The sequence below is a fragment of the Coregonus clupeaformis genome, chromosome 27 (assembly GCF_020615455.1).
Source record: "Coregonus clupeaformis isolate EN_2021a chromosome 27, ASM2061545v1, whole genome shotgun sequence".
Classification (NCBI taxonomy): domain Eukaryota; kingdom Metazoa; phylum Chordata; class Actinopteri; order Salmoniformes; family Salmonidae; genus Coregonus; species Coregonus clupeaformis.
The window spans coordinates 36,700,218-36,727,559 of NC_059218.1; the positions used below are offsets into that span (position 1 = coordinate 36,700,218).

General features: G+C 43.0%; 1 protein-coding gene across 2 annotated transcripts in view; it reads left to right on the top strand.

The window, feature by feature from the left end:
- Positions 1–1,083: 1,083 nt before the first annotated feature.
- LOC121541993 (calcium-binding protein 8-like) overlaps positions 1,084–27,342 on the top strand; it is a 79,467-nt gene continuing 53,208 nt past the window's right edge. The window contains exons 1-2 of one of the 2 annotated variants that reach the window (XM_041851412.1): positions 1,084–1,835; positions 7,454–7,578. In XM_041851412.1, coding sequence (XP_041707346.1) covers positions 7,461–7,578 — 118 coding nt within the window. In that variant the 5' untranslated portion in view covers positions 1,084–1,835; positions 7,454–7,460. Of the gene's footprint in view, positions 1,836–3,552; positions 3,950–7,453; positions 7,579–27,342 lie in introns of those variants that run through there. The other variant, XM_041851411.1, reaches the window with a different exon arrangement.

Sequence of the window (27,342 nt, forward strand, 5' to 3'; positions counted from 1 at the left end):
AACCACAAAGACCAGGCAGGTTTTTCAATGCCTTGCAATGATTGGTAGATGTGTCAAAAGTAAAAAAAAATGGAGACGCTGAATACCCCTTTGAGCATGGTGAAGTTATTCATTACGCTTTGGATGGTGTATCAATACACCCAGTCACTACAAAGATACAGGCGTCCTTCCTAACTCAGTTGACGTAGAGGACTTTAAAACAGTTACAGAGTTTAATGGCTGTGAAAAGAGAAAACTGAGGACACACAGCCGTAATCGCTGCCAAAGGTGAATCTACCATGTATTGAATCAGGAGGTTGAATACTTATCAAATGAAGATGTATTAGTGTTTTTTTTACAGATTAATTTTTCTTTTACTTTGACATTAGAGTATTTTGTGTAGATCGTTGACAAAAAAATGACAATTAAATTAATTTTATTCCTGTTTGTAAAACAACAAAATGTGGAAAAAGTCAAGGGGTGTGAATACTTTCTGAAGGCACTGTATGTGTATATTTGGTGTGTCCAGCTGGTGTTTAGGGTTTATCACATTCAGTATCAGGTATGAATGGCGGTACATAAGGAGAGCACCCCCTCTCCTTCCACTTAACACTCTTCCCAAGTGCTACAATGAGAATTGGTATAAGTGGCTCGATAAAGCTACATTAAATATTGACAGAGTGATGGTATAAATGTATTACATTATTTAGCAGACGCTCTTATCCAGAGCGACTTACAGTTAGTGAGTGCATACATTTTCATACTGGCCCCCCGTGGGAAACGAACCCACAACCCTGGCGTTGCAAGCGCCATGCTCTACCAACTGAGTTACACCGGGCTGAGGGAATTGATATTATTTCCCCAAGCACCATTATAGAAGATCAATGAGTCCAGACCAAAACTGTTACAGGTGAGAAATACGTTTACAACAGTCTTGCTCCAAGGAGATTGATGTGTTTTTGTTGTTCTAGTATTGATTGGGTGGACCGCTACATTCTGATTATTATTTGCACACACACACACACACACACACACACACACCTGCTAGCCTATAAATCCCGGTGCGCGTGAGACAGCGCCCATTGAGCGGATCGGCATCACCGCCTCACCTACACCTCTGCTCAGGGCCGCAACGCCCCTCCCTCTCCCGGTCCACACAGATAAACGGGTTAACGCTGTCACCAGGAGAAGACAAATGAAGCGAGCACAGGAGATCCCTTTCTCCCCAACTAGCCCCTCCTCGCTCGCTGTTGCTGCTTTATCGATTTAGGTCGTTAAAGAAACATCCTCCTACGTTCATTCGTGTTTGTGAATCGGAAAATATTTGATCTGCAAGATTTATTGAGAGTAGCGGACTGGTATCACTGGCGCTCCAGACCGTGGGCGACTGGCAGGGAGGTGACTGTTGGTCCGTCTGCTGCAGGAGTGAATCATTGGGTCGGGTCTCGGAAGATTAGACACCCCGCTTATCACCACTCCAACTCCCCGAGGTTTCTGATGGTTTTTAGAGATAGAGACGGATAAGTGAGCCAATTCAAATAGATTACAGCTGAGGTGATATCGTCTGTGCACCTGTCAAGTAGCCTGCCCTATAGGATTTGAAATGGGTTTTTAAAAAGGCACTAAAAGTCTCACTGGAGACTTGGATCAGTGACGTTTTGGCGTTTGCCATATCAGGTGATCTTGAAGAGTGAAAAGAACAGATTTGAAGATCATTTAATTTTGGGGGGGATCCCAATCACTTCAAGAAAATAGCTGTCTGATATGAGTGTAAACACAGTCGAGTCTGGGTGACCCGCCCCCAAGTCCAATAAAAACGGATTGAATCTTAATTGACCGGATCAACGTTTTAACAGGTAGGCACTTAACCGACTATTCAATTCAGCTGTGAGTGTTCGTTCGGTGATACGGGCTCTGGCCGTCGCCACTCATTAAACATGTATGGGTGTGGGTGTGAGTGTGTGCCACCGTTAACGGGGATACCGTTTGGGTGACTCACGCGCGGTCACACTGTTCCGCTTGCCGCCAACCTGCTGCACCTGTTGTAATTGTTGCAAATGGGAAGGAGACTGGATGCGCAGTTTTCACCCGCAGGGGACATATCCAAATGATAGACTGTGTGTGTGTGTGTCATTGGTAGGCTAGAATGTCGACTACATCTGGCCGCTGTTATCGCATTCTTCAATGGAACTGTTTTTTTGTGTGTTGAAGAATAAGACATCTTCATTTAGATTGTATTTAGCTATGGCTGAATTTAATTCTGCATAATTAAGTTCAATTTATTTTAAGGCTACAGAAAATGTCACCTAATAATTCAAATTAATTGAATGTTCATAGCCTACATGATAATGATGTGTGTGTGTGTGTGTGTGGTGTGTGTGTGAGTGAGAGAGAGAGAGAGAGACCATTGCTCTGATTTATTGCAGCATGTGTTGCGTAGTATTCAGTGGGGAGCACTTGAATTGTTGTCTACTTTCAGGTAAGCTACAACTCTAGGCGTAGGCTAATTCACCTCTGTGTGGTTTAACATTCCCTTCTCACCTCTCCTGTTTCTCTCTATGAGAAATTGGGCATAATCATGTCACAAACCATAAACCTGTCATAAACCATCATGGCCAAATCTGTCAACTGTCACGCGCACATTAATCATCTAGACATATGAACTGTGAGTATGATAATGGATAGAGAGAGTGCGTGTGTGCGTGCGTGCGTGCGTGCGTGCGTGTGTGTGCGTGTGTGTGTGTGTGCGTGTGTGTGTGTGTGTGTGTGTGTGTGTGCGTGTGTGCGTGTGTGCGCGTGTGTGTGTGTGTGTGCAGGGCCGGTTCCTGGTATAACCAACATAAGCGGTCGCTTAGGTGGCCCCCAACCAAAATATATATATGTATTTTTTTAGGAACTCAGTCGGGGTCTCAACTTCCTGTTGAGAGTTAGAATAGTAGAATACACAAGGTGCAAGTTCCAAATGTGGTTGTGCATCAGCAGTTTTTCTCTTGTTATGTCAGTCACTGACAGTCACTCAATTAGCATGTCAGCTAACCATTTTTAGATTGGTAAGTTAGTCTAGCCACTAGCCAGTTATCTAAACTTGTAGTAATCATGACTGAGTACCGACCGGGCATCGCAGGTCAGGTGCCCAGGGGCCCTGAACTCCAGAGGGCCCCCATTGATTTTGTAAGTCACTCTCACTCAGATATCATTAACATGGCATAAATCTTGGCAAAATGTGTAGAATTGCAGGAAATTTGCTTTAAAACTGCAAAGATTTCCCTCTACCCCATGGCAAAATGGGTAGAATTGCAGGATATTAGCTGTAAAACTGCACACATCTCTCTGCCGTGTGTGTGTTTGTGTGTGTGTGTGTGTGTGTGTGTGTGTGTGTGTGTGTGTGTGCGGCACAACGATTGTAACAGATGGAGCAAATCCGTTATTTTTTCTGTCACACTCAGGTCTCTTGGGCCATCTTGGCCGGAATGGTGCAAGGCATGGTGGCAAAGAAAAATGCGAGGAGGTTATTTGTGCGGGCTGCTCTCTCCGTCAGACAGTCGGTGTGTTTGGTTGCTTGGACCGTAGTACTTGCAGTAGCCTAGTGTAGGGTAGGACAAACACACAGCTCTGTCTCTCTCTCTCACTGATTGTCCTTATAAGAATAGTAGGGTTCTCTGTGCTTCTTTCAAACCCCACTGTAAGAAGACCAAGGGGACTCATACCCGCCCCTGCTTCAAGCCTGCTTTGTGTAACGGAGACGGTAACAGACCTTTTCCCGCCCGGTGGCACACGTCAGGCTGATGATGATGGGACGGGAGAGATTCGGGCTCGTGGAGTTACCGCTGCACCCAGTGGACGTCGCCAGTTCACCTCCCCTGGAGTTGGCGGGAGAGGAGCCGCGCGCAACGGGTGAACATCGCGGGATTGAGAGCCTGGCTATAGCGTCGGTTGAGGTGCCGGTGAATGTGGACTGCGGTCCGTGGGGGTAAGAAACATCAACAAGCGGGCGATACTGACTGGTGGTGTGTGAAACCTAGGCTACTGTACAAGTCCTGTTACTGCGTAAGGTGACTTTGGGCTTTGGCTACTCGGCTACTTCATCATGACCGCTGGTTGAACAGCATAGTAACAGTATAGAAAGATATCCCAATTTGCAGTAGCCTGTTATTCTTAATCAGGACGTTTTCCAAAGAACGACAACACTGGCTTTGCTCCTGTTGTTATTTCAGGTGAACAGGTAAATCCTGTAGTCCTATGTTCTGATTGTGATCGTAAAAAAATTCTACCAGGTTTTCCGCATCTTTACCGACAGTCACTTGTCATTTGGGTCAGGTCTAGATGGAACTCACTGTATCCACCACTGTTGTGTCTGAGGAGAACATGAATGTTGTGTCTTGAGATCTATATATATGGCTCTGGTTGAGCCTTACAGAGTTCATTTCCACAGGCTGATTTTGTGTTGGGTCATAATAACATAGCTTACAGTTAACATTATATTTTGGAACTTTGTTGAAAAACAGGGCTGAGTATGCTGATAAAGGAGATGAAAGTTGATATTGTCAGTCCAGCTGTTTTGACCTCCCTGCCTGTCCAGGTCAGCTGTTAAGAATAAAATTGCACGTAGAGGGACCAGGGAAACAGGGACAGATTGGGACAAGAATTTGGCCGTGGCATTTTATCCACACCAGCCAACATCACCGTGCGAGCCGTCAACAAAATTAGGACATTTTGAGTGAGGTGACAATTTAGAAAGTATAGTCACCATTTTAGTTTTTTGATCCATGATCTTGGCTGTCTAACTGATAATAAAGTCGGACCAGGTCTCTAGGCTGATGCTGCATTTGACATGGAATGTGAGTTTGCATGACCTCAGCTCAGCCAATCAGAAAACTGGGCAGGCCGTTGCCGACTGATCAGCCAAAAGCTCATCATTATAGATTAGTGTAACAGAAATCGCACTAAAATCTTAAAACTAAAATCTTAACAGGCCCTTGGGCCACCTTTTTTTATTGAAATATTTTTGGGTGTGTCAATTTCGACCAGCCCACCCAACAAAAAAATGGTGAAGCCCATCTGGCATTTGACAGAATTGCCAGATGGCCAATCTGCCCCTGCAGGGAAATGTTAGTTAAAAAAATATGTATTTTAAAGAATTTTTCCAGTTTTATTGACCGGAATAGATGGAAATGAGACAGACAGAGGGGCAGACAGACAGACAGAGGGGCAGACAGACAGACAGAGGGACAGACAGACAGAGGGATGATAGTGAGAAGACCAGAGAGCCAGGATTCGATTCCATGCAGGCTGAAGACTGCATACTATATGTGCAGAGGGCGGTGACCTTAACAACTCGACCAACCTCAGGCACAGGACATTTCTTGAGTATGATCACATTTAGACGACATGTTTAGATATTGGACTATCGTCAAATTATGTTAGATGTCCAGCAAGAGAAGACTTGACCAACCTGCAGGTTGCATCAATGGTTATGTCACAGTGTGTAGGTGTATAATCGAAGATATGTGAGGTGTGTGTGTGTGTGTGTGTGTGTGTGTGTGTGTGTGTGTGTGTTTAATGGTGTGTGATAGATATTGTACCGACCCTGACCTCTCCTCCACCACTAATGCATCTTTGTCCACCGGGAATGACTGAGGTGTGAGCAACACCTCTCTCTATCTCTATCTCTGTCTCTGTCTCTGTCTCTCTCTCTCTCTCTCTCTCTGTCTCTCTCTATCTCTCTGTCTCTCTCTATCTCTCTCTCTCTCTCTCTCTCTCTCTCTCCCGCCGCTCTCTTTTTTCCACTCTCCTCCTCACTTTTCTCTGCCCTCCCCCCTCTCTTCTTTCTTTCTTTCTCTCCATCCTATGGGACCTCTGCACCACACACACACACACACACACACATACACACACACACACACAGACACTCATCCTATCATGACTGTCACTCTCCGCCCCTGTTCTAAAACTGTGTTGGCAGTTTGTATCCAGACATGCAACAATCCTATAATACATGACACAGAGGTTTCCCGCTGCAGTCTCAACCTGTCACCTCACATCTTAGTCTGTCTGATTCCAAGCAATAGAGTTCATGTTTCCTTCTTTTCTCATTCCGATTCCGAGGTTATTTTAGCATCTTGTGAGGAGAGAGAGAGAGAGAGAGAGAGAGAGAACATTGTTTGATGGGCTAAGGACCTCCCTCCAGAACACACACACATTAACCTGCAGCCCTCACATATAGATATTCAAATGAACATTTTTACACCTATGTCCTCTGTTTAGGTCATCAGAGCATACCTGTACCTTTCCCAGTTCTCTTACCCTTTACCCTGCATCTATCACTTCTCTCCTCTTCTGTCCTTTCATCCTCGGCTTTTATTCATTTTGTGGAGAGGAGAGGAAAGGTGAGGAATAGAAGAGATGAGAGTGTGTAGACTGAGGAAAGGTGAGGAATAGAAGAGATGATAGTGTGTAGACTGAGGAAAGGTGAGGAATAGAAGAGAGGAGAGTGTGTAGACTCTGAGGAAAGGTGAGGAATAGAAGAGAGGAGAGTGTGTAGACTGAGGAAAGGTGAGGAATAGAAGAGAGGAGAGTGTGTAGACTGAGGAAAGGTGAGGAATAGAAGAGATGAGAGTGTGTAGACTCTGAGGAAGAGATGATAGTGTGTAGACTGAGGAAAGGTGAGGAATAGAAGAGAGGAGAGTGTGTAGACTGAGGAAAGGTGAGGAATAGAAGAGATGATAGTGTGTAGACTCTGAGGAAAGGTGAGGAATAGAGGAGAGGAGAGTGTGTAGACTGAGGAAAGGTGAGGAATAGAAGAGATGAGAGTGTGTAGACTCTGAGGAAAGGTGAGGAATAGAGGAGAGGAGAGTGTGTAGACTGATGAAAGGTGAGGAAATAAAGAGAGGAGAGTGTGTAGACTGAGGAAAGGTGAGGAAATAAAGAGAGGAGAGTGTGTAGACTCTGGCCTTCCTCTCAACCTCTCCCAACAGTGAAGAGATGTCTCTCTGTCTCTGTGTGCAACAGGCCTGTAGATATCTGTCATAGTATTTTATCTCCTTTTTCTCAATCTCCTGCTCCCTCTCTGTCTGTCTCCCCCTTTCTCTGTCTCTATCTCTCTCTTTCTCTATCTCTCTCTTTCTCTCCGCTGTTGATATCTCTCTTTGTCCTGATGTGAGTATCGATGCATCTGTCAGGTGGTGGGGTCGCTCAGTGAGCCGCTCTGTCTCTGTGGAAAAGGACTGGAGGGACAGGAAGAAGTCAGACACATTGACAGGAGGGTTAGAATAAATGATGGGAGAGAGAGAGCGAGAGAGAGAGAGGGAGGGATGAAAGGAAGGGGGGAGTGGTAATATAATGGAGGGAGGGAGGGAGAGGTGAGGAGTAGAGGGGAGAAGAGGAGGGAGAGAATGATGGAGGGTGTACACTCCTTTACACAACAGTATTGGCACACAGACCCTCAGCATTCAAACTATATGTGTGGTTTTTGCAGAGAGAAGATGCCGTTCCACCACGTCAGGTCTACTCTGCTCTACACTGGAAGTCTCCTGAGCCGGACTCTGTCTGAAGGGAGCGAAACCTTCCAACTCACCAGCATCTCCACAGAGGAGCTAGGAGGTCAGTGTCCGTGTGTCCGTGTCCGTGTGTCCGTGTGTGTGTGTGTGTGTCCGTGTTTGTGTGTGTGTGTGTGTGTAAGCATGCACATGGAACAGCATTGTATTTCCCCCTGATCAGCTTAAGTATAAAGTGGTCTGTCTAGTCCTGTGTAGCTCAGTTGGTAGAGCATGGCGCTTGCAACGCCAGGGTTGTGGGTTCGATTCCCACGGGGGGCCAGTATGAAAATGTATGCACTCACTAACTGTAAGTCGCTCTGGATAAGAGTGTCTGCTAAATGACGTAAATGTAAAATGTCTGTCCTCTAAATGTCTTAATTCTTCGTCCATGAAGAAAACAGCCATTGATCAATTCAATAAAGAAGAAACAACACTTGACTTGCTACACTAGCTCAATAACACAGTGTGTGATTGGCTGCAGCAGACAGATTCAACCTTTTCCTACACCGAGCTATCTGATAGGCCGAAGCATGTTCTGTAGCAAAGTGTTTAGAAACAAATTAGTGGAATTCTGACCTCATGGTGTTGAGTTATCACCACGTCCTGTCAATCACACATACAGTGCATTCGGAAAGAATTCAGACCCCTTGACTTTTTCCACATTTTGTTACGTTACAGCCTTATCCTAAAATTGATTTAAAAAATATATATAATCTCAACAATCTACACATAATACCCCATAATGACAAAGCGAAAACAGGTTTTTAGAAATTATTGCCAATTTATTAAAATAAAAAACAGAAATACCTTATTTAGATAAGTATTCAGACCCTTTGCTATGAGACTCATAATTGAGTCCACCTGTGGTAAATTCAATTGATTGGACATGATTTGGAAAGGCACACACCTGTCTATATAAGGTCCCACAGTTGACAGTGCATGTCAGAGCAAAAACCAAGCCATGAGGTCGAAGGAATTGTCCGTAAAGTTCAGAGACAGGATTGTGTCCAGGCACAGATCTGGGGAAGGGTACCAAAAAATGTCTGCAGCATTGAAGGTCCGCAAGAACACAGTGGCTTCCATCATTCTTAAATGGAAGAAGTTTGGAACCACCAAGACTCTTCCTAGAACTGTCCGCCCGGCCAAACTGAGCAATCATGGGAGAAGGGCGTTGGTCGGGGAGGTGATGGTCACTCTGGCAGAGCTCCAGAGTTGGAGATGGGAGAAACTTCCAGAAGGACAACCATCTCTGCAGCACTCCACCAATCAGGCCTTTATGGTAGAGTGGCCAGTCGGAAGCCACTCCTCAGTAAAAGGCACATGACAGCCTGCTTGGAGTTTGCCAAAAGGCACCTAAAGGACTCAGACCATGAGAAACAAGATTCTCTGGTCTGATGAAACCAAGATTGAACACTTTGGCCTAAATGCCAAGTGTCACGTCTGGAGAAAACCTGGCACCGTCCCTACGGTTAAGCAGGGTGGTGGCAGCATTATGCTGTGGGGATGTTTTTCAGCGGCAGGGACTGGGATACTAGTCAGGATCGTGGGAAAGATGAACTGAGCAAAGTACAGAGATCCATGATCAAAACCTGCTCAGGACCTCAGACTGGGGCGAAGGTTCACCTTCGAACAGGACAACAATCTTAAGCACACAGCCAACACAACGCAGAAGTTGCTTCGGGACAAGTCTCTGAATGTTCTTGAGGGGCCCAGCCAGAGCCTGATCGAACATCTCTTGAGAGACCTGAAAATAGCTGTGCAGCGACGCTCCCTATCCAACCTGACAGAGCTTGAGAGGATTTGCAGAGAAGAATGGGAGAAACTCTCCAAATACAGGTGTGCCAAGCTTGTAGCGTCATAATCAAGAAGACTCGAGGCTGTAATTGCTGCCAAAGATGCTTCAACAAAGTACTGACTGAATACTTATGTAAATGTGATTTTTCCGTTTTTTACTTTTAATACATTTGCTAACATTTCTAAAAACCAGTTTTTGTCATTATGGGCTATTGTGTGTAGATTGATGAGGGGGGAAAAAAACAATTTAAACCATTTTAGAATAAGGCTGTAACGTAACAAAATGTGAAAAAAGTCAGGGGGTATGAATACTTTCCGAATGCACTGTATAAGCAAATGAGAGCCTTTGATGTGGAGAACAAAGAGATCCCATTGGGTGTTGGAGATGAATGGATCCTGATAATCCCACCCATCAAGGGATTCAGTTCAGAAGGCTATTTTCCCATCAACCTGTCTGTGAACGGTAGTACCACCTTAGTGTTTGTAGTACAACAGTTACATAACAGTGGTTGTACTTTAGTCTGGATTTGTTACCATCAATCAGTTGTGGTTTTCTCAGTGAGGGATGATGGATGTACTGTTGTACTGTTGTACTGATGTACCGATGTACTGATGTTTATGAAGATTGAAGGTTCTATCGCAGCGTGAGCCACACACACACACACACACACGCACACACACAAACTCACACACACTCACACACACACACAGCAGTAATACATGTGAGACAGCTCATTCAGACACAGCAGAGAATGTCTCTTCTGTATGGTGCTGCATACTGATAAATCACTTTGTTTCAGATGAAAGAGAGCCACTCTGTCAATCCCACTCCCTTTGTTTAGAGAGAGAGAGAGGGGGGGGCTCTGGGGTTGTTATCTGTTGAAATGGGAGGTTTACAGGCTTAGATGGGTGTTGTGACTTAACTCAAACACTCAGAGAACTGACAGAGCGAAGACAGGCGGGAGAGACGCATCTAAAACTGGATTAGTACACTGACACAGAGGAGAGGGGAGAGAGAGGGAGAGAGAGAGAGAGAGAGAGAGAGAGAGAGAGAGAGAGAGGGGGAGGGGAGAGAGAGAGAGAGAGAGAGAGAGAGAGAGAGAGAGAGAGAGAGAGAGAGAGAGAGAGAGAGAGATCTAAAACTGGATTAGTACACTGACACAGAGGAGAGGGGAGAGTGGGAGGGGAGAGAGAGAGTGGGAGGGGAGAGGGAGAGGGAGAGAGGGAGAGGGAGAGAGTTTTGAGTTTTTATTCAACCTTTATTTTATACTCAAGTGTTAACGGCAGGGGGCGGCAGGTAGCTTAGTGGTTAAGAGCGTTGTGCCAGTAACCGAAAGGTCGCTGGTTCTAATCCCCGAGCCGACTAGGTGAAAAATCTGTCGATGTGCCCTTGAGCAAGGCACTTAACCCTAATTGCTCCTGTAAGTTGCTCTGGATAAGAGCGTCTGCTAAATGACCAATTTATTTTATTTAATTTAACATAAATAATGGCACACTGCCTTTTCAGAAATGAAACAACAAATGTCATTCCTAAATAAAAATGAAAACAAATAAAAATAAAAATAAACGTATACATTCAACTCATTTCATCAACAAAAAATAGTTTCCCTTCCTCCACAAAACAAACCGCTCCTTCGTAGGCCCACTTCTGCTCAAACAATGGGAGATCGTTTACAGCCAAGAAGAACTCAAAATCCACTTTTATTCTCGCTTTCACTAATCCTTTATAAACACATCTTACATCCTGCCCATATCCCTTTCTATCTTATGTTTCCTACTCAGAAAAATCGACATCTTAGCTTGTCCCAAAATAAAATTGAACAGTTGACATTTCCTTTTCTGTTGCTTACTATATTGAAACCCCTAAATAAAAACAGTGTTATTGAAAATCTCCCCTACAGCTTTAAACAAAGACTCCAGCATTTCCAAAAGAGGCTTTATCCTCTCACACTCCATAAAACAGTGAAAATGTGTTTCTCTTATATTACAAAAAGGACATCCATCTCCAACATCTGAGTTAATAACAGATAAAAAAGCATTAACTGCAATGATGCCATGCAAAACCCTCCATTGCATATCACCAGTACCCTTTTGTAACGGTGGCTTGTACAGTGCTCTCCATGCTGGCTTTACCTTGTCACCAATGCCCAGTTTTACCCTCCAAAGACTGTATTTTCTGTTCTTCAATGTATCTTTATTCAAAACCTTGACACACCCCCTATATAAGTCTTTCCCATTCACCTCATCCAAACCCACCTCTTCCAACCCTCTCAAATCCAGTAATAACGCCTTTCTTTCTGACTCTGGGATATTGGGTGTAATCCCTAGTCTTGGAAATGAGACGTTTTCATCTTGTACCTTCTTCTTGTGACTATTAAGCATACCCCACTCTTCTGCTGACAGAGCCTTCCTGCAGCTTCCCAGCAGTTGTCCGACAATCCTTTCCGACCTCACCCCCAAATGTTCAGCCACCCGTCTTCCATCCATTAAGGTGGGCCCAGCCATGGCCATTAACTGTTTTAAGGTGATGATTTTGCCCTTCACCAGAATATTAGAGAAATGTGGAACAGCTGCAGTTGTACAATCCAGTCTTGCCCCATACACCAGAGGTTCCTCCAGCAGCCAATGCACGGACTCCGCTGAAGTGCGTCTGGTCACCTTTATTATGCTCCACACCCTAAGAAGGCCTCTGTAAAACGGAGGTACTCCCTCCCTAGAAATCTGGCTACTATCAACCAAAAATAAAGCCTTCTTTAAACCTAATCCCCCAACCTGCTGTAATAAAAGACCTGCCACCCCTCTCCAAACCACATTTTCCGGTCCATAAAGCAACCTTTGAATAAACTGAAACCGGAAAGCAGCAGCCCTACTAGCAAGATGTACAATACCTTGTCCCCCCTCCTCTTTTGACAAATACAAAACACTTTGTGGAACCCAATGATATTTATCCCAAAATAAATCTACAATAATTGCCTGTATCTTAGCCAGAAGGCCAGATGGTGGCTCTAAAACTGACAACCAATGCCACAGTGCAGAGGCAACCACATTGTTAACTATTATAGTGCGCTACATGACATACGAGATAACAACCAAAGCCATCTCCTCATCCTCCCTTCCACCATTTCAACCACCCCAATCCAATTTTTTCCATTGTCCCCTCATCTCCTAGGTACACGCCAAGATACTTAAAACCTCCCTTACCCCATTCCAGCCCCCCTGGCAAAGCCATGATCCCTCCAGACCATTCTCCAATCTGTAAAGCACAACTTTTTTTCCCCCAATGTACCTTTGCAGAGGATATTACCCTAAAACAATCAACCATTAGACTCAAACTATCCACCTCCGGTTGATTTTTCACTAAAATTACTACATCATCAGCATAGGCTGAGAGACGAAATGGAGGAATATCCTCTGAAAGGTACACCCCTTCAATGCGACTTCTAATGCTATTTAGTAGTGGCTCTATAGCAATGGCATATAACATTCCCGACAAAGAACATCCCTGCCTAATACCTCTACACACTTTAAAAGGAGCACTCAAACCACCGTTAACTTTCAATACACTTTCAATGTCACCATATATCACCCTTATCATGGCAATAAAACCAGAGCTGAAACCAAACGCCTCAAAAGTGTACCATGAGTATTGATGTTCATCTCGGTCAAATGCCTTTTCCTGATCAATTGAAATTAGACCAGCATCCAACCCAATAGCCCTAGAGACGTCCAAAAAATCCAGAATCAGAGAAATGTTATCCCCTATCTACCTGCCGGGAACACAGTAGGACTGGTCCGTATGTATGATTTGCCCCATCACCTCCCTCAGCCTGTTGGACAAAGCCTTTGACATGATCTTATAATCAGTGGACAATAAAGCCACCGGCCTCCAGTTCTTCACCTCCTTAGGGTCATCCTTTTTTGGCAGTAGGGTGAGGACAGCCCTTCTGCAGCTTATTGGTAGTAACCCTCCGGTCAAACTATCATTAACTACTGCTAGCCAATCCTTTCCCAACATAGCCCAAAAATACTTTAAAAAGTCAACGGGAAGCCCATCAATGCCTGGTGCCCTTCCATTTTCCATGCCTTTTAATGCAGTGTATAGCTCCTGCAAAGACAATGGTTGCTCTAGCTCAACCTGAGCTTCTACAGCCACCTGTGGGAGCCCATCAAGGAACTGCTGTGTCACTGTTTTATCCTCTTTGTACTCACACTTGTAGAGCTCAGCATAGAACTCTACTGCCCTCTTTCTAATTTCACTAGGGCTAGTGAGCTCCTGTCCAACAGCTGATTTGAGGCAATGAATAATTATTCTTTGTCCACTCTTTTCCTCTAAACCAAATAAAAATGTGGATGAGGCATCCATTTCAGAGATTCCCTAAAACTAACTTCTCACCAATGCCCCCTGTGCTCTGATACTCAGCAGGTCTGCCAATGCAGCTTTTTTCCTCTTGAGGGCCTGAGTATGGCCTCAATCTCCTGTGGTCTCAACTAACGTCAGGAGTTCCACTATTTCAGACTCTAGGGCTTTCATTGATCTGGTGATGTCTTTGGTGACATTCCTCGTGTATTGATTACAGAATTGTTGAGTCTGGATTTTCCCTATATCCCACCACTATTGAAGGGATACAAAACTGGCTTTTTGAGACCTCCACCTCTCCCAGAAAAAACTAAAACATTTCCTGAAGTGAGCATCACTCAATAAAGTTATATTAAAATGCTAGTATGCGCTTTTGGGTTTTACAGCGTTAATGATCACCACCTCTGTTATTAAGCAATGATCAGAAAATCCCACTGGGGTTATCACACTTGATTTACAGACCTGAGATTGATGCTCAAAACAATAAAACCTATCTACCCTGGCCATAGAGATGGTGTTCTCTCTCACATGGGCCCAGGTGTACTGTCTCGTGCCTCCATGTTGACTCTGCCAAATATCACACAGTTCATGTGTTACAATGATTCGTTGTTAAAAAGTCCTTGAGGCTATATGAGGTTCTTTGTGATTTCTATCTAAATCACTGACTGTTGCAGTTAAAATCCCCAGCAATAAATAAATAGACTTCAGTATTACATTTCTCAATGGTATTCGATAATGTCTCTAAAAAACATACCCTCTCAACTGCCACCACTGGGGCATATACATTTATCTGACACATAGTGATGTTTCATACCTCGCTCTAACTTTTAATAACCCCCCCCCTCAACTACCTCTTCAACCTCATTTGACAAAGGCAAAAACCCTTTTGAGAACAAGATGGCCACACACCCACTTTTTTGAGTTTTTATGACTACACACCACTGTCCCCCCCCCCACTCCTGTTGCCACATAACTTCATTTTCTATATTACTATATGTTTCTTGTAGAAAACGTATGTCACTTCCCTTTCCCCTAATTAACTCATACACTATGGTTCTTTTTCTAACGTCTCTCGCCCCATTTACGTTTAAAGAAGAAATCTTAGAACTGCTCATGGATGAAAAAAAAAAAACAGAGGAAGACACAGAAACCACATCTCTTTACAGAGTTAAGGCTGCGACTGAACTCTTTCATTTCCTTTAGAATTTACATCACTTATCACTCTCGTGACCACTTTCTTGAGTCTAGCAATTTCAGGGCTTGTCATACCTCCCCCCGTTATTTTTGACATCAGAAACTTTGCTGATTCAATAAACAATTCACTTTCAGGAAAAAAATCTGTTACATTATAATCCTGCATATATTTCTTCCCTTTTGTCAAATTCAGAAATTGACGTACCTTCTCAATCCCATACCTCCCTTCCACCCCATTTCTCTCACTATTTTGTTGTGACGCGTCAGATGACTCACTCTTGCTATCCTCCCCAGAAGAAAACTCCACCATCTCCACAACCTGTTTATCCTCAACTTATTTATCAATCTCTACCTTCCTCTTAGAATTAGACCCTTCACCACCCCTTAAATTCTTCCTCTTACTCCTCGGTACTTTGAAAACAGCTGCTTCCTTTTCCATTATTTCAATCTCCTCTTGACCTCCAATTTCATTTTCCAGCACCACCTCAGCGACCGCAGTCTCAATCTCACCGACTGTTTCCCGTCCTTCTTTGCTCTGATCTACCACAATTGCCCCCGTAGCCACACTGCTTTCCTTTCCTACTTTTCCAACCACATCTGCCCACCTTCTCCCTTCCCCTGCACCCTTAGAATGTTCATCCCTTCGTGGTGGTGCATTAGCTGCACCAGCACTAGAGCTGCTACCGGGCTCTGCGCGCTCGTTCTCGGGACAATAACGTACCAAATGCCCCTCTTTCCACAGCCAAAGCATTTCATTGATTCAGTAGAAGCTTAGAAGACATAATCAAATCCATCAATCTTAAAACTGAACGCTAATTTCAGTTCGTCAGTGTCCTTCTTTACAGTTTTTCTCAATTGCTAAAACACTAAACCCTATTGTCTGAACCAAATGCTCAGTTGCCTGAACCCACTGATTGAATCAATCACTCTTTTGGCAAAACCATAAGCACTTTTCACCTGTTTAGACATAATAATAATAATAATAATAATAATAATAATAATAATAATAATAATAATAATAATATCCCATTTAGCAGACGCTTTTATCCAAAGCGACTTACAGTCATGTGCGCATACATTTTTACATATGGGTGGTCCCGGGGATCAAACCCACTACCTTGGCGTTACAAGCGCCATGCTCTACCAATTGAGCTACAGAGGACCACACATAACTTGCCAACACATTTTCATTGTGATGCACCCGTGCTACATAATGGTGAGCACAGGTGACAAAAGTCAAACACAATTAGAGCACAGGTGTCACCACTTGAACACAACAACTCAAAATTGATCACACTTGTGGCTAATGATGTGAGGGAACATATACAGTAAGCCAGTTCAGAGAGCACTGGTTTGTGAGGCCCTACAATGGATAGAAATCTGAGAGGAAGAGTTCGTGTGAGAGGAGGTCGAGGTGGTCGAGGTGGTCAGCGAAGACAAAGAACAGTAATATCTGATAAAATCAGAGCTACTGTGATTGACCATGTTCTTGTCCATGGTATGAGCATGAGGGAGGCTGGACAAAGGGTACAACCAAACATCAGTAGATTCACTGTGTCCACCATAATCCGAAGATTTAGAGAAGAGAACAGGTAATTACCTTTTTTGACATTATAGTACAGTATGTAAATGTTGACAGCAATTACTGTATGACATACTATATACTGTACCACAGTATACTGTAAGTAAATATATGTTTCAGTACATCACTGTACCAATGTACTGTAGTATTGTAATGGAGGGTTGGTCTAACTGTTTGTAGGCCTAGTATTCCATGTATATTTTTGTAACTCCATGTTCTCTTTTTGTAGAATTGAAAGACTGCCACATGGGGGGTGGGAGGACAGGTATGTTCTCCCCACACCAAGAGACCCTAATTGTTGATATGGTCCGTGAGAACAATGCCATTAAACTGAGCGAAATTCAGCAGAAGATCATTGAGGACCATTTAAATTTTGAGGGTATCAACAGTGTCAGCCTCTTTACTGTTGATCGTGTCCTCAAGCGCAACAGACTGCGCATGAAACAGCTATACAGAGTGCCCTTTGATCGCAACTCAGACAGAGTCAAAGAGCAAAGATTCCAGTATGTACAGGTTGGCATATATCCAGACACATTCAATGTTGATTACTCTAAGTAGTGATTTACTGTAGTTGCCTAAATCACTTTTTCCGTATCACTTACAAAACTATATCTATTTCTACAGAGGGTTTTTCAACTGGATGCAATGGAAAGACCCCATCAATACATCTACATGGATGAAGCTGGGTTTAATCTCACCAAAAGGAGAAGGAGAGACCGTAATGTGATTGGCCATCGGGCCATTGTTGGTGTTCCTGGGCAGTTCCATGTGCTGCCATCAGCAATCATGGGGTTGTCCACCATCATGCCAACCTGGGGCCCTACAACACTCACCAGCTCCTCATTTTCCTCAATCACATGCGAGATGCTTTGTTAGGGCAGCAGGATGAGCATTCCATCTATGTTGTTGTTTGGGACAATGTGAGTTTTCACAGAGCCCTCCAGGTTAGAGAGTGGTACAATATGAACCAAGGTTTTATCAATCTTTGCCTTCCACCATACTCCCCTTTCCTAAACCCCATTGAGGAATTATTCTCCTCATGGCGGTGGAAGGTATATGAACGCCAACCTTACACCAGGGTAAATCTCCTGCAAGCCATGGGACTTGCCTGTGGTGACATAGGTGTGGAGGCATGCCAAGCCTGGATACGGCATGCCAGGGGTTTTTTCCCCCGTTGCCTGGCCAGACAAAATGTGGCCTGTGCTGTGGATGAAGTCCTGTGGCCTGACCCAGTACGGAGACATGATGCTGTGGCTGAGTAATGCACTTATTTGTATATTTTTGTACTTTATTTTTACATGGGCTTACTGTACACAAGTGGCAAACGCATAAGATTTCTGTTTGTTTTTACAAGTGCTACATGTAAATGCACAATATTTCTGTTTTGTCTTTTTGTACAAGTGCTAAATGCACAGTTTTTGTTTTGTTTTGCAACATGCATTTAGCCTACAGTGAACAATAAACATTTATTTCTCCAGCTTCATGTCCTGAGCATTGTGTTTTCTATTTTTCTACGTAGTGTTTAGTGACTGTTCAGTAGTGTTTTTTATTTTGATTGACTCTGGGCACGATTTGACAACATAGTTCAGTTTTGAGCACAGATTGAACTGTTTTGAGGTGAAAGTTTGGTTTTGCAAGAAGAGTCTGAGGTTTTGTGAATGTAGCTTGAAAATTGGGTTTTGTGTTCACAGTTAAGAGAAAAGGAGAGCAGCTTTCAAGAAATGTGTCTTAGCAATCGAGAAAAACTGTAAAATCATATGCACTAGTCTCCTATGAGACTCAACATGTTTCAGCAAAGGAGATTTGCATCCAGAAATAACCTTCTTTATTTTAGATACAAGTTGACCATGATGAGATAACTCTCGCTCCAACACTTCATCTCTAACAAATGGTGGCAAGTTAGAAAGTATAACTTTCTTTGCCGGATTCATAAGACGAAATACCGACGTCTGTGTCTCCCGCAACACAACACCACTCTCAACTATCGTATTCACCTTTTCAATGGAATCTAAGAATATCACTACAGCGCTATTCATCCTTGAGGCTGATTTGATGGTATTATACCCAATGATAGCACCCACTGCTAAGCTACATTCTTCCACTGAACACTCTGCCTCAGCAGGAATCTTTACTCCGTGCCGCCGACTAAGTTTTTCAAACTCCAAACCTCCGCGAGTGGCCATTGCAACCAGCCTCACCCGCTGGTTGTGCCCTCGAGAAAAACAACCTCAACGATCCCACCACCCCTATACATGCTTAGTGATAGTTAGACAAGATAACCTTAAAACATCTAAACTAATCAATATATATATACACACCGAAACCCAATAGAGTGAAAATAATTCCAGTCGCTCTCACAATCACTCCTTCTTCACGACTCACGCCCGAGAGAGAGAGAGAGAGAGAGAGAGAGAGAGAGAGAGAGAGAGAGAGAGAGAGAGAGAGAGAGAGAGAGAGAGAGAGAGAGAGAGAGAGAGAGAGAGAGAGAGAGAGAGAGAGAGAGAGAGAGAGAGAGAGAGAGAGAGAGAGAGAGAGAGAGAGAGAGAGAGAGAGAGAGAGAGAGAGAGAGAGAGAGAGAGAGAGAGAGAGAGAGAGAGAGAGAGAGAGAGAGAGAGAGAGAGAGAGAGAGAGAGAGAGAGAGAGAGAGAGAGAGAGAGAGAGAGAGAGAGAGAGAGAGAGAGAGAGAGAGAGAGAGAGAGAGAGAACGAGAACCAGGGCTCTGAAGACTCATTGATAAAGATGAGAAATATGGACGGGGGAGGCTTACGTGACTGTTTGTCGAGCAAAACTTTTTGTGGAAGGTACTATGCTGCATACAGACCCCCGCTCACTCAACGTCGTTGAGATACATCGAGTTTCCTTGTATAGTGCATTCGGAAAGTATTCAGACCCCTTTACTTTTTCCACATTTTGATACGTTACAGCCTTATTCTAAAAATGATTAAATTGTTTTTTCCCCCCCTCATCAATCTACACACAATACCCAATAATGACAAAGCAAAAACTAGTTTTCAGAAAAACAAAAAATATACAGCTCTGGAAAAAATTAAGAGACCACTGCACATTTTTCTTAAATCAGCATCTCTACATGTACAGTGGGGGAAACAAGTATTTAGTCAGCCACCAATTGTGCAAGTTCTCCCACTTAAAAAGATGAGAGAGGCCTGTAATTTTCATCATAGGTACACGTCAACTATGACAGACAAAATGAGAAAACAAATTCCAGAAAATCACATTGTAGGATTTTTTATTAATTTATTTGCAAATTATGGTGGAAAATAAGTATTTGGTCAATAACAAAAGTTTCTCAATACTTTGTTATATACCCTTTGTTGGCAATGACACAGGTCAAACGTTTTCTGTAAGTCTTCACAAGGTTTTCACACACTGTTGCTGGTATTTTGGCCCATTCCTCCATGCAGATCTCCTCTAGAGCAGTGATGTTTTGGGGCTGTCGCTGGGCAACACGGACTTTCAACTCCCTCCAAAGATTTTCTATGGGGTTGAGATCTGAAGACTGGCTAGGCCACTCCAGGACCTTGAAATGCTTCTTACGAAGCCACTCCTTCGTTGCCCGGGCGGTGTGTTTGGGATCATTGTCATGCTGAAAGACCCAGCCACGTTTCATCTTCAATGCCCTTGCTGATGGAAGGAGGTTTCCACTCAAAATCTCACGATACATGGCCCCATTCATTCTTTCCTTTACACGGATCAGTCGTCCTGGTCCTTTTGCAGAAAAACAGCCCCAAAGCATGATGTTTCCACCCACATGCTTCACAGTAGGTATGGTGTTCTTTGGATGCAACTCAGCATTCTTTGTCCTCCAAACACGACGAGTTGAGTTTTTACCAAAAAGTTCTATTTTGGTTTCATCTGACCATATGACATTCTCCCAATCCTCTTCTGGATCATCCAAATGCACTCTAGCAAACTTCAGACGGGCCTGGACATGTACTGGCTTAAGCAGGGGGACACGTCTGGCACTGCAGGATTTGAGTCCCTGGCGGCGTAGTGTGTTACTGATGGTAGGCTTTGTTACTTTGGTCCCAGCTCTCTGCAGGTCATTCACTAGGTCCCCCCGTGTGGTTCTGATCTTGTGATCATTTTGACCCAACGGGGTGAGATCTTGCGTGGAGCCCCAGATCGAGGGAGATTATCAGTGGTCTTGTATGTCTTCCATTTCCTAATAATTGCTCCCACAGTTGATTTCTTCAAACCAAGCTGCTTACCTATTGCATATTCAGTCTTCCCAGCCTGGTGCAGGTCTACAATTTTGTTTCTGGTGTCCTTTGACAGCTCTTTGGTCTTGGCCATAGTGGAGTTTGGAGTGTGACTGTTTGAGGTTGTGGACAGGTGTCTTTTATACTGATAACAAGTTCAAACAGGTGTCATTAATACAGGTAACGAGTGGAGGACAGAGGAGCCTCTTAAAGAAGAAGATACAGGTCTTTGAGAGCCAGAAATCTTGCTTGTTTGTAGGTGACCAAATACTTATTTTCCACCATAATTTGCAAATAAATTCATAAAAAATCCTACAATGTGATTTTCTGGATTTTTTTTCTCTCAATTTGTCTGTCATAGTTGATGTGTACCTATGACGAAAATTACAGTGTATGACAGCCACTGTATGAATCCCCACTGTATGACAGCCATTCCATTCCAGTGTCTGTTGAATTCCAACACAGGCACAACTCATTCTACTGAATTAGGTGATCACATGAACCAAGTCTTATCTTATTTTATTTAAAAACCACTGCTGTGGTCATCACTATCCTCTTGCAATAGGACCAGCTGGATGGCAAAAACAGTGCTAATAGTACCTCAAAAGTAATATTAATAAAAAAATAACTATTGACCATGCAATTCTGGCTTTCCTGGCAGAGGGATACAGTAAGCGTCAGGTTGCTTCCATTCTTACATTTTCAAAGACGGCGGTTCATAAGAACAAGGTCAAGCAGCAGACATTGGGGACAACAAAGCTACGGCAGAGGGCGAAAATGACTCTCTACTGACCGGGATGACCGCCAACTCATTCGAATGTCACTCAACAACCGTAGGATGACATCAAGTGACATACAAAAAGAATGTCAAACGGCAGCTGGGGTGAAGTGCACGACGAGGACGGTTCAAAACAGGCTCCTAGGGGCAGGGCTGAAGTCGTGCAAAGCTAGAAAAGAGCCCTTCATCAATGAGAAGCAAAGAAGAGCCAGGCTGAGGTTTGCAAAAGACCATAAGGATTGAACCGTAGAGGACTGGAGTAAGGGCATCTTCTCTGATGAGTCCAATTTTCAGCTTTGCCCAACACCTGGTCGTCTAATGGTTAGACGGAGACCTGGAGAGGTCTACAAGCCACAGTGTCTCTCACCCACTGTGAAATTTGATGGAGGATCGGTGATGATCTGGGGGTGCTTCAGCAAGGATGGAATCGGGCAGATTAGTCTTTGTGAAGGACGCATGAATCAAGCCACGTACAAGGTTGTCCTGGAAGAGAACTTGCTTCCTTTTGCTCTGACATTGTTCCCCAACTCTGAGGATAGATTTTTCTAGCAGGACAATGCGCCATGCCACACAGCCAGGTCAATCAAGGTGTGGATGGAGGACCATCAGATCAAGACCCTGTCATGGCCAGCCCGATCTCCAGACCTGAACCCCATTGAAAACTTCTGGAATGTGATCAAGAGGAAGATGGATGATCACAAGCCATCAAACAAAGCCGAGCTGCTTGAAGTTTTGCGCCAGGAGTGGCATAAAGTCACCCAACATCAATGTGAAAGACTGGTGGAGAACATGCCAAGACGCATGAAAGCTGTGATTGAAAATCAGGGTTATTCCACCAAATATTGAATTCTGAACTCTTCCTAAGTTAAAACATTACTATTGTGTTGTTTAAAAATGAACATGAACTTACTTTCTTTGTATTATTCGAGGTCTGACAACACTGCATATTTTTTGTTATTTTGACCAGTTGTCATTTTCTGCAAATAAATGCTCTAAATGACAATATTTTTATTTGGAATTTTGGAGAAATGTTGTCAGTAGTTTATAGAATAATACAAAAATGTTATTTTTACCCAAACACATACCTATAAATAGTAAAACCAGAGAAACTGATAATTTTGCAGTGGTCTCTTAATGCTTTCCGCAGCTGTATATATACAGTACCAGTCAAAAGTTTGGAGACACCTACTTATTCCAGGGTTTTTCTTTATTTTCACTATTTTCTAAAATGTAGAATAATAGTGAAAACATCAAAACTATGAAATAACACATATGGAATCATGTAGTAAGCAAAAAAGTGTTAAACAAATCAAAGTATATTTTATACTTGAGATTCTTCAAATAGCCACCCTTTGCCTTGATGACAGCTTTGCACCCTCTGGCTTTGAATGAGTAGGTGTGTCCAAACTTTTGACTGATATTGTATATACTGAAATATCACATTTACATAAGTATTCAGACCCTTTACTCAGTGGTTTGTTGAAGCACCTTTGGCAGCAATTACAGCCTTGAGTCTTCTTGGGTATGACGCTACAAGCGTGTCACACCTGTATTTGGGGAGTTTATCCCATTCTTCTCTGCAGATACACTCAAGCTCTGTCAGGTTGGATGGGGGTGTCGCTGCACAGGTATTTTCAGGTCTATCCAGAGATGTTCGATCGGGTTCAAGTCCAGGCTCTGGCTGGGCCACTCAAGGACATTCAGAAACTTGTCCCGAAGCCACCCCTATGTTGTCTTGGCTGTGTGCTTAGGGTTGTTGTCCTGTTGGAAGGTGAACCTTCGCCCCAGTCTGAGGTCCTGAGCGCTCTGGAGCAGGTTTTCATCAAGGACCTCTCTGTACTTTTGCTCCATTCATCTTTCCCTCGATCCTGAATAGTATCCCAGTCCCTGCCGCTGAAAAACATCCCCACAGCATGATGCTGCCACCACCATGCTTCACTTTAGAGATGGTGCCAGGTTTCCTCCAGACGTGATGCTTGGCATTCAGGCCAGAGAGTTCAATCTCGGTTTCATCAGACCAGAAAATCTTGTTTCTCATGGTCTGAGAGACCTTTAGGTCCTTTTGGCAAACTCCAAGCAGGCTGTCATGTGCCTTTTACTGAGGAGTGGCTTCCATCTAGCCACTCTACCATAAAGGCCTGATTGGTGGAGTGCTCCAGAGATGGTTGTCCTTCTGGAAGGTTCTCCCATCTCCACAGGGGAACTCTGGAGCTCTGTTAGAGTGACCATCGGGTTCTTGGTCACCTCCCAAGACCAAGGCCCTTCTCCCCTGATTGCTCAGTTTGGCCGGGTGGCCAGTTCTAGGAAGAGTCTTGGTGGTTCCAAACTTCTTCCATTTAAGAATGATGGAGGCCACTATGCACTTGGGGACCTTCAAGGCTGCAGACATTTTTTGGTACCCTTCCCCAGATCTGTGCCTTGACACAATCCTGTCTCGGAGCTCTATGGACAATTCCTTTGACCTCATGGCTTGGTTTTTGCTCTGACATGCACTGTCAATTGTGGGACCTTATATAGACAGGTGTGTGCCTTTCCAGATCATGTCCAATCAAATGAATTTACCACAGGTGGACTCCAATCAAGTTGTAGAAACATCTCAAGGATGACCAATGGAAACAAGATGCACCACAGCTCAATTTCGAATCTCATAGCAAAGGGTCTGAATACTTATGTAAATAAGGTATTTACGTTTTTTATTTGTAACAAATTTGCAAAAAAATCGAAAAACCTGTTTTTGCTTTGTCGTTATGGGTATTGTGTGTAAATTGAAGAGTGAAAAAATTTATGTAATCCATTTTAGAATAAGGCTGTAACGTAACAAAATGTGGAAAATGTCTAGGGGTCTGAATACTTTCCGAATGGACTGTAGGCCTATTTGGCGGGGAAACTGTGAAGCGAGCTGTAGCCTATTGCATGTTTCTGTTTCTGAGTCTTTTCTTAAAGAATGTGAAACAATATTTTGTCTGTTTGCTGCTTTTCATTAAATCATGTATCTGTTCTTTAGGCTATGACCTACAATAAATGTCTTCATAGGGCAAAATTTGATATTTTGTAGCAAAGGCATCATGTCCTTAAATGTGTTGTTGTTGTTTCTATGTAATGCTATTAGCCACCTAGACATTTTATGAAGTTGTTTTTAGCTAGACCAGATAGGTTCCCAATCTCCCAACCTCATAACTAGCTACCCAGAAGCCATTTCAGGCTATCAATCAAGTTAGAGTAGCTAGCTTGTCTAACTATCTTATCTGGCATGCCTGCTGCCAAGGTTGGTAGACTTTAGAAAAGCAAGCAATAACTAAATGTAGTGAATAAGACTCACATTCCTTTCAATCTTTTACCCAGATTAGCAGAGACGCAGAGAAGCATATTTAGTTTCCTTAAAAAAAATAACTACCAGTCAGGAGGATTCAGACAGCTCAAGAGGTATGCTTAGAGATTAGCAGAAAATTAAACATATGTTTTACATCAACTAAGCATAATGATTATGGCTCTAGATTGCAGGAATAAGGTGGAAAAGTATTCAACTTCGGACCACCCTCCAGCCATCCATCCTCACATACTTTGGAAACATTGTGATGGAAACGTTGTGATTTTAGAGACACAAAGTAACAATAGCCTCTATACGATTAAAGGGATCTCAGTCCATCTGTTACTGGCCTCTCACCATCATCATTATCATGATTTACATCATTCAAATTCACCAAATCATTTGGTTTGGAAGCTCACTAGGCTACTCATTTGTTGTCATTTAAATATCCTGAATAATAGAATGGAAAATAGCATTGGGTGTTCACGCAGTAGCCTAGGCTATCCTACACAATTGTGCACAGTAGCCAAGCCGATGCACAGAAACATAGGAAAACATTGACTCATTGCCATGGTGCTTTCTCTGTTAAATCTTCTAGACGCTGCTGTAAATCAAGCAGATAATCAACATAAATATAGGGGTATTGGATTGGATCCAACGTGGATCACAACTGTCTTCACTGATGCAACGAACGAGACACCAAAATATTCTGGACATTCTTCCGAACACCATTTTCCCACCCTTTGGCTGTTTCTGCATCAACTGCTATATCACAACAGATGTCATTAAGAAAAATATTTCCTGGATCAGCTGATGATGGTCGACAATATGACTAGGCCTAACTACACTGGAAACCCCAAAGCATTTTTAACTCAAGTACTTCTAGTAAGTTGTACTCAAAGTCAATGAAAAGTCGCTATTAATGAAAATGTTTATGTGGTACTGACTCAAAACTAAATTAGAAAGTCACGCCAACTAAATTGTTTTAAGTTATGATAACAAATTAACTTTTTTCCTAGCATGCTCTACTGCAGGTAGATTTTTTGGAATTGCTTTTATCTGGGTTTTTGCACGTACATTGAGTGATTGATTGATTAAATGTTTTTCTACACATAGATAAATGTTTTCTAAACTAATCCATTGAATTTTTGCAGCTGTTACTGAAATGGTTGTTCCAGTTTAAATGGCTTAGGTAGTTTCCTCCCACTGTTCTTAACCCTGGCAGTCATTATGAATGCAGGTCGTGGGTGAATACAAATGTCAACTGTTGGATAGCCTAAGGCTGGCTAGATTGTAATAGGAATTACACATCACTTTGCAAGCCAGCATAATGTGATTTACAGTTAGGGTTGCACAATTCTGGTACATTTCCCAGGTTTTCCAGAAATCCTGGTTGGAAGATTTAAAATGTTTAAAAAAGAAAGTTTGCGGAATTTTGCAGCCGTACTTGCAGCCGTACTTGCAGGCCAGAAACTATGAGTTTCAGGCCACTGTGTAGGGCCTCATGATCTATGTAATGGTTCAATTATAATGATAATATTCGCCTAGGAACTCACTTGGTGAAAAAAAAAAAAAAAAAAACTTGGTGAACGCCACAGGACTGAACATTAACGAAATCAACAACCATGTCTCTGTCACTAACAAATACAGTCATGGGTGGTAACTCTACAGTTCAATCGGAAAGGCAAGGCACACTGGGAAACTATTGGAGGCGTGGCTTAGCGGGGGCCTTAAATTTAAGTACACCTTACAACAACAAAAAAACGGAATTTCTATTACTCATAAATGTTTAGATACTTTAGGATCTACGAGTTCCACAGCCCTGAACCACATGGGAAATTATTGGAGGCGTAGCTTAGCTGGGCCTTCAATGTAAGTATACCTTACAAAAAAAAACAGCATTTGTATTATTCATATGATGGTAGTACTGCTCACTTCAGCTATTTAAGTGTCTTAACTTAATTTTTTTTATGTAATCGGTTTCCTCAAAATGTTTGAGTAGCCAGAACTTATCCGGTTTTACAGTGTAAGCTGGATACCAAATGCGCATCCAAGAAGTAGCTAGGCCTATTAGCCTATATTGAAGAACCATACAAGTTAGGTGACTCTTTCGGTTAGAAGCAATCAATTTTGCAATCGCATAGGCTACATCAGTTTGGATTTGTATGCCCATGAAAACTGTTTTCAGGCGTAGCCTAAAATATCAACATGAACATTTGATAAAGTGGTGCTGCGGTTAATAGCTTTTAGCATACCATCTCATAGACTCAGCAATACTTTTGTCCCGCAGATGGCCCTTAAGGGGTCATGGGTTTCTTATTGTATTCACGATCGATTAGAATTGAGCTTTCAGAACATTCACACCTAGCCTACTGGTCATTCAGCTCACACTCATCTGGACACGTTCCTACCAGTTTAATGCAGGTCAGTCACATTTCCGTCTCCTTTCATATCGAAACAATGCCACTGGTAGCTTATTGATACAGACTTTTTCATAAGCTATTGGTACCGATCACTATAGCCTAATACTCCTCCAAGCGATGGAAAGATTTAGTGTGCTGTCGACAAACATTCTTATTCTTAAACATTCTTATAT